We start from the raw sequence: 13,463 nt of genomic DNA, 5'->3' as shown, positions 1-13,463 counted from the left end.
TGCTTGTTTCGATCTTCGTGATTGTTTCGTTATTTGGCTTAATTTGCCTGTTCTTGTTGATTTTTGATATATAACTGCCCCATTGTTGTGTTAATTTAGTGAATTATTCCCAACAATTTTATTCATTATAAATAAATTAGTAGATACAGAATAAATTTTCAATTAATATTAAATAGTTATAAAATCTAATATGTAAAATATATAATAATCTATAAATAATTATAAAATTGATATTACATTAATTTTATTTAATATACTACAACACAACCAATTTTTTATCCGATTAATACCCCATTAATCTCAGATTAATATTTCGTAGCCGAAATAACATGTTTATTTAGCAAACAAAATATACATTTGCATATTTGTATAGAACTATCTTATAATATATTTATTATGGTTATTATTGTTTGTATTTTTATAATTTATTTAGATATATAATCCTTTCTAATATTAATTTTAAAAAATATATATTTAGTCAAAATAAATATATACAGTCGGTAAATAGAAAGAGCAGGAACGGAGAGGCTCGCCTACCATTTTTAGGGCTTTTCATTTGGGATTTGTCTCTTCACTCTCCTTCCAACTCAAATCACTCACTTTATTTCCAATCTCTCTCAATCAGCAATGGGATTATCATCGCAATCGTACGGGATACAAAGCATGCTTAAGGAAGGTCACAAACATCTCTCCGTCTCGACGAAGCTGTTTTGAAAAACATCGATGCTTGTAAACAGCTCTCTACTATCACCAGAACTTCACTCGGACCTAATGGTTAGTTTATTCATGATTTCATTTCAGATCTCGCTTTAATATTAGTTCTTGTGTAGCTCCAATTACGTATTATAGACTGATTACGAATTATCTCGTGTTCAATTACAATAATAATGTAGTAGAGATGTGTATAATGTTAGATTTAATATTGTTTGTGTAGCTCTAATCACGTATTATCGACTGATTACGAATTGTCTCGTCTCTTGTTCGATTATAATAATAATATAGTAGAGATGTGTATGTATGTGTGTATGTTAGATTTGGATTATATGACGAATTATGTTATGTGTTTGGGTGATGGATTTGTTTTTTGCGGAACATTCAGTGATGCGGTTTAAATTACGTATATCAACTGACTACGAATTATCTAGTGTTCGATTATAATGATTTATAGTTGGGATGTTTATGTATGTGTGTATTTTAAATTCGTATTATATGACGAAGTATGTGTCTGGGAGATGGATTAATTGTTTTTGTACATTTAGTGATGCGGTTTAAATTGTGTACCACTAATAATAATGATTTAGTAGAGATGTGGTTGTAGTATGATTGTGTATCTGTGTTTAACTTTTTGTGGGATTTGAGTTATGTTCCAAATTATATGTTTGGAAGATGGATATGTTTGCATATATTCAGTAATGTGATTGTTGTGTCGATTGTTTGTTGGTTTCATGTGTTGCCATGTAGAGGATTACTGGAATATTTGGTTCTCGGGTGATTGAAGTCGTTTTATTAGTTTTGTAGTGTTTGTTGTTTGTTAATGATTATGGATTTATGGTTTGTTTGATGGATTTTATCTGTGAGTCTACTCACCAGAAAGCACACCAGTTTTTGATGATGGCTTTTGCAAGGTGAAGGGTGTTGCGGCCAGGCATTTTCATTCATATATGATATAGAGTTTAGAAATGATTCACCTGGGTGGAGTGACTGTCGAGCAGTTTGGTTTGGGCTTTAGGGAAGGGGGGAGCAGGGAATGGAGGTGAATATTAAAATATTTGATCTCTTATACTATCAACCGAGGTACCTATAAAATGAATTTTCTTGTTCCATTCTAATGGTACGAGCCTCGGATACCAAATCTCTAATATCCATCAAGGTAGAAGTTCCACAAAACTATATGATTACATAGCCATACATTAGTACATAATTTATGATTACACTAGCCAGACATTATGATAAGAATCATAATATATTATATCCTGTCGAATTCTTCAGAAAAAATTGGGTTAAATATAAATCTATAACTTAAATTTCGCAGTCACTTCACATCCCCACGTACTTTCCGTTTAAATCTGCTGTTAGAATTAACGTTTCAAAAGGATATTTTAGTCTTTTAACAACTACATCTATGTTAACTATTAATTAAAATCAAAATAAAAAGAAAAGAAATCATATATAGCTATACCCAAATTAAGTTTAAGATATCTGAATACATGTCTTGGATCTAAAATCACATCCTGACTTGATCAATGAGGGGTCGACTGCGTATTAGACTAGGAAATGGCGTTGTTGCTTCCATGTATGGTGATGCTGAAAGTGAAATCCTACCATATGGTGGTAAGTGTCCATTCCTTTAAATATTGCGCTAAACCCTAGTTACTTAATGGGCAGAGTTTATAATATGTATTGCATCAGGTGGGTTATCATGTGAATATGTGTGGTCCTAGTTCTAGATAGAGAATATTTTAGATTCTTATGGTCCCTCGATGTTTCTTTTAACATTTCTATAGTATTCGAATCTTGGAATATTGAGTATGTTAATGTGGCGTAAGTTCATTGTTTTTAATCCATATCTAAATAAGTTGTTCTCTTACTATTTATGTCGATATGCTAAAAGCGGATCTAGATGATGAGAATCTAGTAGAAGAAGAGCAAAATTTGACCTTTCATAAAGATAGCTCTAATTGTGACAGTACAGATAATGAAGGACAAAGAAACCATAAAAAATTTATAAAAATGGCTGACCATAATGCTAGGTCTTATGACATTGACATTGTTAGTTCGAAGGTCTTATGATAGTGACATTGTTAGTTCGAAAGTGCTTTTAATAGTTGTGAAGAGAGAATACAAATCACATACCTCCACTATCCACATTGCGCCAATTGCGCTTGACTTCTTCAAGAATGCAGACTGCAGTTTTGCCAGGACAGCAGCTCCCCAAGCAAAGCCGTTTACAACATCAGGAGTTAAATCCTTCAGAAATAGTAGATAGCCGACGAAAACGTCAGTCTTGTGATTCTCAGGGAACAGAAGTGTCCCAATTAAGAAGAGTAGGTAGGCCCTTGCATACTTACGAGTCCATGTGTTTCGGCTTCTTTCGTCTTGCATGTGAGCCTCGTCCACTGTCTCAAACCTCCTAAGCAACCAAGACTTCTGAACATAGCAGGAGGCCACCTCTCTTCTCGGGTCATCATCGCCTAAAAGTTCCACCAGGATATTTTGTGCATTAAAGTTTTTGCATACAAGTGGCAGCCCATCAACCGGAAGACCCGTGATATTGAATATGTCTTCCAAGCCCAGATATAGATGTGTTCCATTGAAATTGAACACCCCGCGTTCCAATTTTTTGATTGCAGCATCTATAAACCTATTGTCATTATGAAAATAAGTCATGTCTCTGAAGGAACTGTAGCACGTTTGATTTACTAGCTCAGCAACTCTTGCATCCAAATTCCAGGATTTGAATTGCTTGATCGCGCAAGAATTGCGTTCACCTGCATTGTCATTGTATTCGATTCAGTTTTTCATCTTCTACAATAATAAGAAAACTCTTATTCTCATAATACAAAAGAGAATATTAACTTCTGCTCTCAGTTTCCAAATACGACAAACCAATAGGCAACAAAATTAAAAGTTCCAAAGTTGAGAAGACAAACAACAAAAGAAATCTCTAATTTCACGGGGACGTATTAACAATTTCGGCTACCAATTCCCCTTAAACCAACAAACTTAATTAAAAAACTCGAATACCTAAAAACACGATAACACCATCACGGAGACACCAAAATACCATCTTCTACTAAAGATTCAGATTATCAACAACCATTAACAAATACCAATTTCAGACTAGTACATTTTACTCCATTAAATAGCTCAATTTCAAGAACTCTGCCCCCAATTCAAAAACACAACTTTGTTTACAATTCAAACAAGTACCCACCAATACAATCATATCAGATAATCTATTTACCAGCATTTCTTACAGTTTAGTTAAATGTGGGTGGGTGGTCTTTTATGGGTTAGTGGGTGATTATCTGATATGATTGTATTGGTGGGTACTTGTTTGAATTGTAAACAAAGTTGTGTTTTTGAATTGGGGGCAGAGTTCTTGAAATTGAGCTGTTTAATGGAGTAAAATGTACTAGTCTGAAATGGGTATTTGTTAATGGTTGTTGATAATCTGAATCTTTTGTAGAAGATGGTATTTTGGTGTCTCCGTGATGGTGTTATCGTGTTTTTAGGTACTCGAGTTTTTTAATTAAGTTTGTTGGTTCAAGGGGAATTGGTAGCCAAAATTGTTAATACGTCCCCGTGAAATTAGAGATTTCTTTTGTTGTTTGTCTTCTCAACTTTGGAACTTTTAATTTTGTTGCCTATTGGTTTGTCGTATTTGGAAACTGAGAGCAGAAGTTAATATTCTCTTTTGTATTCTGAGAATAAGAGTTTTCTTATTTCTGTAGAAGATGAACAACTGAATCGAATACAATGACAATTCAGGTGAACGCAATTCTTGCGCGATCAAGCAATTCAAATCCTAGAATTTGGATGCAAGAGTTGCTGAGCTAGTAAATCAAACGTGCTTCAGTTCCTTCAGAGACATGACTTATTTTCATAATGACAATAGGTTTATAGATGCTGTAATCAAAAAATTGGAACGTGGGGTGTTCGATTTCAATGAAACACATCTGTATCTGGGCTTGGAAGACATATTCAATATCACGGGTCTTCCGGTTGATGGGCTGCCACTTGTATGCAAAAACTTTAATGCACAAAATATCCTGGTGGAACTTTTAGGCGATGATGACCCGAGAAGAGAGGTGGCCTCCTGCTATGTTCAGAAGTCTTGGTTGCTTAGGAGGTTTGAGACAGTGGACGAGGCTCACATGCAAGACAAAAGAAGCTGAAACACATGGACTCGTAAGTATGCAAGGGCCTACCTACTCTTCTTAATTGGGACACTTCTGTTCCCTGAGAATCACAAGACTGACGTTTTCGTCGACTATCTACTATTTCTGAAGGATTTAACTCCTGATGTTGTAAACGGCTTTGCTTGGGGAGCTGCTGTCCTGGCAAAGCTGCAGTCTGCATTCTTGAAGAAGTCAAGCGCAATTGGCGTAATGTGGATAGTGGAGGTATGTGATTTGTATTCTCTCTTCACAACTATTAAAAGCACTTTCGAACTAACAATGTCACTATCATAAGACCTTCGAACTAACAATGTCACTGTCATAAGACCTAGCATTATGGTCAGCCATTTTTGTGGCTTTTTTGTCCTTCATTATGTGTACTGTCACAATTAGAGCTATCTTTATGAAAGCTCAAATTTTGCTCTTCTACTAGATTCTCATCATCTAGATCCGCTTTTAGCATATCGACATAAATAGTAAGAGAACAACTTATTTAGATATGGATTAAAAATAATGAACTTACGCCACATTAAAATACTCAATATTCGAATATTATAGAAATGTTAAAAAACACATTGAGGGACCATAAGAATCTAAAATACTCTAGATATCTATCTAGAACTAGGACCACACATATTCACATGATAACCCACCTGATGCAATACATTTTATAAACTTTGCCCATTAGGTAACTAGGGTTTAGCGCAATATTTAAAGGAATGGACACTTACCACCATATGGTGGGATTTCACTTTCAGCATCACCATACACGGAAGGAACAACGCCATTTCCTGGTCTAATACGCAGTCGACCCCTCATTGATCAAGTCAGGATGTGATTTTAGATCCAAGACATGTATTCAGATATCTTAAACTTAATTTGGGTATAGCTATATATGATTTCTTTTCTTTTTATTTTGATTTTAATTAATAGTTAACATAGATGTAGTTGTTAAAAGACTAAAATATCCTTTTGAAACGTTAATTCTAACAGCAGATTTAAACGGAAAGTACGTGGGGATGTGAAGTGACTGAGAAATTTAAGTTATAGATTTATATTGTCTTAATTGAAAATGAATGTACATATCTGCCAATAGCCTGTTGTTGGGGGATGTATAATGCAAAAAACTCTTTGTAATCTGTATTTGTAACTCTTTGTTTATATTTTCTAGATGTTTTTGTTGGAGCGAATACGCTTGCTCCGGAACAATTACTTGGAACTTCCTCACGTTAATTCTGTGGAATTCCCATCTGTTTTATACTGGAGTCGTTTGCTGGAAAAAAAATCACTAAACACTCATTTAGATATAGACCGAAAAGATTTGCTGGACGAAGTAGAGAGTGAAGTAGAAGACAATTCTCTAATTAACACTTTCATGGAAAACAAAGTGAGTGAGCAATTTATTATTTACAATTTTCTTGCTTTTTACAATTTTCTTGCTTTGAACTCTATGTGTTATAACATCCATGTTTATGATTTTTTCTTTAGGTCGCTTGGCGTCCCTATAGAAGATTCCGTAAAGAAACTTTGTTAATCTTCTTCTCCCATACTCCAATTTTTAACATGGCTATAGTCAACCTACATGAACCTGAATTGTCTTCTAGATATTTTTGTTGGAGCGAATACGCTTGCTCCGGAACAATTACTTGGAACTTCCTCACGTTAATTCTGTGGAATTCCCATCTGTTTTATAATGGAGTCGATTGTTGGAAAAAAAATCACTAAACACTCATTTAGATATAGACCGAAAAGATTTGCTAGATGAAGTAGAGAGTGAAGTAGAAGACAATTCTTTAATTAACACTTTCATGGAAAACAAAGTGAGTGAGCAATTTATTATTTACAATTTTCTTGCTTTTTACAATTTTCATGCTTTGAACTCTATCTGTTATAACATCCATGTTTATGATTTTTTCTTTAGGTCACTTGGCGTCCCTATAGAAGATTCCGTAAAGAAACTTTGCTAATCTTCTTCTCCCATACTCCAATTTTTAACATGGCCATAGTCAACCTACATGAACCTGAATTGTCTCCACGACAATTAGGTATAACTCAGGTAGACTTGACAAAAATAATGTCGGTGCACATTAAACAGAAAGAAAAGCGTGGCAATGCAGATTGAAATTACGTGGAAAAGTATAAAAGAGAGATCGAGTTCTATAATGATAATAGATACGCTTCTGTTGTCCAAGGGATTGGGGGTTAGTTTTCTAATTTATTAACCCATATGTTGTTTCAATTTTTTCAAATTTTTTTTGAAATAATTAAATCTGTTACAAAGAAATAGATAACAATTTTTTATATTTTATTAATAATCAGAAGATGTATTATAAACTATTTAATAATTGTAAGATATGGTATAATTAGGTATGGTTATAAAAGATAATATAATTAAATTTGAAATTTAACATGTTTTATTTAGAAGAGACAATGTTATTATTGTGAGATATAGTATAATTGGTATATTTAGGCATATATTATTCCTATATGTATATTAATGATTTTAAAATAATGGATACTTATTGTTGTGTTTATAAAAGGTAGTAGGTTTCCTTCGTAGCATGAAGCACCCCATATTACCCTTCCTTCATAGCATAACAACATAGTTTTTATTCATATATTCATTCATACCCTGAAATTACAACTGGTAGTCTATTTATAGACTCTACTAACTTGTAACTAACTACTCCTGTAAAGACATAAATGCCCCTGCCTCAATACTCACTACTAATTATTTAATATCACAAACTACTACTGATTAGTACAAATACTAGTATATGTCAATCCTGACATTCCTCCCTCCTTAAATGCAACCATATCCTCATGGTAGATTATGCATTTCCAGATTTTCACCTCTGGCCACAATTGCTTGCTGAGTATGTACAATTCCAGTAGTACCACCAACAAGTTGAGCATCATAAGCACATATTATACATCCTCCTGGATCAAAGATTGTAATTATATACTTTCTCCTCGAGACTATGTGGTATTTGAGCCTCAAGACTACACTGGCTAAACACAATGTCATTGGACCTGTAGAGTATCACATGCGGCCCAATTCTCACAAAATCAACATTTGGTTGATTAATCTTGCTGCTTGTTTCACCTGTCTCTGTGTTAACTTTCTGAAAATCTTGGAACAGTATTCCAGCAGAAAAATTCTTGACATCTCTAACATGTTGGAAGCCTTGAATCTGTTGTAGTTGCAGAGAGCGATGGGTTGGAATACTCAATACCCTTACTTTACTTTAAAAATCTATGGGTTGGATTTTTCTATTGATGTGCACAAAACCAAATCAATTCAAAATGTTTAAGGGCATAAACTAAAACCTGTCCTATTGAAGACGCAGACCAATGATTGTCCAGTCAGACGTATTTGCCCTATTTCATCCAAAATCTGTTCCCCTTGCGAATTCAACGACGGGAGATCTGACTCCATGCGAAGCCAATCCATTTTAAGCAGAATTTCATCAGGATCATCATCGGATGGAGGAGAAGAATAAGCATCGGATGGAATATCCACCATCGGGAATCAATTTGGGGAATCAATTCCTTGGGGAATCCACTGGAAAATAGTGAATTAGTAGTGATAATTAGTAGTGATAATGGAAAATAGATATTAGAATAGATATACAACTGGATTGACTGCTCGGGTATGGGCCTGATGCTAGACCGGTACTAATAGCCCAATTCATATATCAATCAGTTTGGGTTGGGTTAGATTAAATTAACAAAAACTCTGACCCAACCCATTAACTTCGTTTCTTATTGTTAATAACCCAATTAATTTTTGGTTTTATTTTTGCGGTTTGGGTCTTGAAGCTTCTTCTAGCTTGGGACCCGTGCTGGCTCGGTATCTCAACAATATATCACTAAAATATCCCATAAATGAATACTAAAATAAGAAATTAGAATATATTTACATAAATGTTAGCGTAAGAACATAAGTACCATAAATGAATACTAATATATCACTAAAATAAGATATTTTAGTAAATTACATTAAAAACATATGTATTTACAAGTAAATAGTTTTTTTTGTGCATATTTATTAAATAAAAATTTTTATAAAATTTTTATATAATTGTAAAAATATTGTACACATATATAAAAATATCATTGGAGTTGAATATTTTAAAAATAACAAAAGTTGATTAAAAGAAAAATAATTATATATATATTTTAAATATCATAAATAATTAATTTTCGGATTCGAATATGCCGGATCCGGATATGGATAATATCCGCTTTATTTCGAATACGGATAATATTAGGGGTGAGTAAGAAACCGAAACAAAACCGAAACCGAGAAAAAACGATTCGAATAAAACCAAAATCTAAACCGAAAAATTAAAAGCCGAACCGATCCAATTTAAATTATTCGATTGCGGTTATAGAGCGAGATGAGTTTCTTTTATGCAAACATTATTGCCCCAATTCATTGCTTGTACATATTCAATTTAGAGCACTCAAGTACAAGTCTTTTCATTGTTTGATTTAAAAAATATATATTTTTTTAATAATTTAGTTGCTACTAGTGTATAAGTAGATCTGAGTCAAAGATATTGTTTATAGTGCAGAGCTACGGTGCAGTCTTGGTCGAGAGCTAAATTACGCCATCACGCCAGCACGTCAATTCCCAATTCCGAGGGCTTATTGAAGATGGGAGTAATCTTATTGCTAGTTTTACTACCAAACCTGCTACAGATTTTAATTTACCAATTGAAGTTCCATTTTAAGGTACTATTTTTCTCCTTCGTGTTCCCAAAATTTACAGATTAAAATGAATCCTTCTTCCGCTGCTACTACTGTTACTGGATGGAATTTTACTAGTATTTGGGAAATGGCAGATGAAATGTATTCTAGATGCACGCGATTTATGGAAAAGTATCCGGAAATAATACCGATAATTTCCTATCTAGGTAGTCTTGGGACTGCTTTACAAAAACTAAACAAACTTCAACGTTCTAATAAAAAATTGCAGGAGAAGGTTGATTTCGGCTTCCAGAAAATGCAGGAGGAGATGCGAGAGCTGAAAGATGTCGGCTTCCAGAAAATGCATGAGGAGATGCGAGAGCTGAAAGCAGATGTCGGCTTCCAGAAAATGCAGGAGGAGATGCGAGAGCTGAAAGCCGCTCTTCAATCGTTTCAGAATGATTTGCAGAGAAGCCCCAGGATGGGGAATCCGGACATGCTAGACCTGATGAATGGCCTTCAGGAGCTAAAGGATATGATGGCTCCGCAACAGGTAGAGAATCCAGTTGATGGGCAATCCGGAGAAGTTGATGAGGAGAATTCTTTAGCATTGAGGAGCTAAAGAATTGGAAATCTGTATTTTAATTTCAGCCAGAATGATTGAGTTTATCTATGTGTTTGATTCTGTGAAATTAGGCATCAGAAGCGTATCTATTATCATTATAGAACCCCTAAAAAGGGTTTTCTAATTATATATATATGATATAATTAAATGGCAATAGGATAAAAAGTGCCCACAAATTGGCTGTAAAATATCAAATATACCCCTATTTAACATATAATTACAAAAATACCATTAATTAATCTACTTATTACACTTAGATTATTAAATGTCATTAAATAATTAATTTACACAATAAATACTTATGTTAATTGTAGTTATCACCTCTCTCATTATCCCTTTATTTATAAGAATGTCATTATTTAATTAATTTAGACAAAAAATATTAAATATTATTGGTTAATTTATTTAGACAAAAAAAATTTGTGAATTGAACTTGTGACCAATAACCTCTCATTTAAATTTCATAATCAGTTAATCATGACCACTAACCTAGACAACTCAAATAATAAAATAAATATCTGACGAGATAATATAAGAATAATATAAATAAAGAAATGATATAAAGAAATGTATAAGAAAAAATTATTAGAAATCATTCAAATTTAAGGACATTTTTTAGTTGATCGAGATGTAACTGAGAGAGAAAAATGAGAGGAAGTTTAGATTATCTAGAGGGAATATCGATACCTAGAGGACCGATGCAAGGTACAGTAACTATACCCTCATTGTAATTCCTGATCAGTTCTAATGAAAAGCCCCATACTGTATATGTATATATATAAATTATTAATTATATATATAAATCTAAGGTGGTGCCTTTAAAATAAGGAAGACCTAAGCTCTGTTCTTAAACAACATATATATTTTTTCGATTCTTTCTCAACAAGAGTCTTAAAATTCTTAAACGTATCAAATGCCTCATCCTTCCCAGAGAGAAAATATGTCCAAATTTTACGACTAAAATCATTGACAAAAACTAGTATGTACCTTTTTCCACTGTGAGATATTGGAGATATTGGACCATATAAATCTGCATGAACCAGTTGAAGTTTCTCTGATGCTCTCCATTGACTTTCTTTTGGTACACTCTCCCGATGTTGCTTTCCAATATTGCACACTTCACAGATTTTGGTTGCTCCTTTCAATAGCGGTAAACCCTTCACCATCTGCTTATGTTGCATAAGTTCAATAGCTTTGTAATTTAGATGACCGAAACGCTTGTGCCAAAGACTTGAGCTTTCCCCTTCTGCTATATTTAAACATTTGCTTAATGGAGTCTTCATAATTGCAGACACCATAAACATCCGATTCCTCGTCATCTTGGTCTCACTAATCAGCCCTCTTCTGGGATGGTAAATTTTGCAAGCTCCAGCTTCAATCAAAATGGACACACCTTTTTCTTGCAGCTGCCCGATACTCAACAAACTGTTAGTCAACTGGAACAAAATAAACATCAGTTATTGTTTGTATTATGCCTTCAATCGCAAGCCTGATGTTTCCTATTCCCATAACATTCATTCTTGAATTATTTCCCAGCTTGACCGTATTCCTGAAATCCTCATTAATTTCAATAAACCAATCTTTGTTATTGGTCATGTGGTTTGAACAACCAGAATCAAGAAACCATATACCCTGATTTTCAGACTCTTTGATCTCTGCATGTGCCATTAAAAGCAGCTCTTCGCCTTCATCAAATTCAATATAATTTGCTCTTTTGTCCAAGTTGGGGCATTCGTATTGGAAATGTTCTAGTTTATGACACCTGATTATAGTCTGTTATGTCCAGCATGGATCCTAAACAGGCCCAATGGGCTACAATCCAGTCCACTCCTCTTAATGGGCTCGAGTATGAAGATCAATTATGAAGATACGATACTTGCCGTATCTATTGGAAGACAAGCGACCCCGACCCCGGGCTCGCATCGTTTGGACCTCCTGCTATCAACCATATACTCCCTTTGCGAAGAATGGCATCTTGCTATCGATCATGCTCCGGACAAAGTTGCATCAGAGGGTATCAATAGCTTATTAACAGTAATAACTAAAAACATACTCACCGCAGAAGAAGCATACATAGAAATAGTCCAATCGTAAAACTGAATGCAAAGAGATACAAGAACATGTTACGTAATGAGTTAAAAAATAGGGTAACAATTTTAAATATAAGTTGTGACAAATAGTTCAGTAACATTGTATACGTGTACTTGAACTGATTACAAAAATAAAAAGCATAATAACTTTATTATTGTCAAAACAAATTGAAAAATATTTTGTACGATTTATAAATTTTGTTGAAAATTTTCAAATAAGTTATTAGAGTCATTAAATAATTATTAAATAATTTATAAAACAGAGTAGAAGTGTAGAATAGCATGTTTAATGGTAGAGCCAATTGCTATTATATAGGGTGCCACTAACTGGCAACTAAGCAAAAAGAGCACTTCACCCTTGGGAGAGCAAATGAACTCTACGCAGTATCCAATTTGTTGATTTAGTTGACCCCACCATTTATGAAGCAGTAAGCATTAAACAAAACGTAAAACATGAATGATGGAATATAATACAATATAGAGAGGAAAAACAGGAGAGGTGGGCTCGGGGGTAGTGGCTGCAACTTGAAGAATAAATTTTCTCCAATACAGCACTTGGGCTTGCATGGAGAGGCTCTAAGTCCAGTTAATTATTCATAGTATGAAATAAGTAAGATATAAGGCCGGCCTAATATATGGGCTTATGCAAAATCCTAAGTGAAAGATTGAATGAAAAATCCTTAAGCTATATGGCTTTTGTTGATTCATATCCAAAACCCAAAAAAACCCAAAACACAGTTTGAAATGAAAAAGAAAAATTAGTTGGTTTCAGCATAAAGGCCTCACGAAGAAACACAAAATAAGCAAATAATAACAATTGTAAAATTGGAGCATAATAAGACAATACACAAAAACATCTGTCAAGAGAGTCCAGTACATGCCAATAGAGTCCAGTAAGAGAAGGAAAAATAGAAGTTCACTGCATGCCAGAATATCCAATCCAGGACACATAAACAGGCCAAGACCGGCAAATTCTTATTTGAAATTCACATAACAACCTCCCCTCACTTAATGCCCGATTATCTAACACATATAAACAGTCTAAAACTTCCAATAATATTAAATTTACATAACAAACTCCCTCTCCCCTATCCCCCGAAGCACAACACCAAACAAAGTTAAGCCTTGGACATGTAATAGTAGTCATTAAAA

General features: G+C 33.8%; 1 protein-coding gene across 1 annotated transcript; it reads left to right on the top strand.

The window, feature by feature from the left end:
• Nucleotides 1–9,330: 9,330 nt before the first annotated feature.
• LOC141720034 (uncharacterized) lies at nt 9,331–10,410 on the top strand. Its single transcript, XM_074522393.1, has 3 exons — nt 9,331–9,374; nt 9,482–9,641; nt 9,886–10,410. The coding sequence occupies exons 2-3, from the start codon at nt 9,564–9,566 to the stop codon at nt 10,216–10,218; spliced, it is 411 nt and encodes a 136-aa protein (XP_074378494.1). The 5' UTR covers nt 9,331–9,374; nt 9,482–9,563; the 3' UTR covers nt 10,219–10,410.
• Nucleotides 10,411–13,463: the final 3,053 nt, after the last annotated feature.

This window comes from Apium graveolens, chromosome 1 (genome assembly GCF_009905375.1).
Source record: "Apium graveolens cultivar Ventura chromosome 1, ASM990537v1, whole genome shotgun sequence".
Lineage (NCBI taxonomy): Eukaryota > Viridiplantae > Streptophyta > Magnoliopsida > Apiales > Apiaceae > Apium > Apium graveolens.
The sequence above is the reverse complement of the archived record's forward strand: the minus strand, read 5'-3'. Positions and strand labels throughout refer to the sequence as shown.

What these genes read in the sequence shown, in the direction of transcription:
- LOC141720034 (XM_074522393.1), top strand. Translation starts at nt 9,564, where the DNA reads ATGGGAGTAATCTTATTGCTAGTTTTACTACCAAACCTGCTACAGATT. An exon ending in AATTGAAGTTCCATTTTAAG is followed by an intron (nt 9,642 to 9,885) that starts GTACTATTTTTC and finishes AAAAAATTGCAG; the next exon opens with GAGAAGGTTGATTTCGGCTT.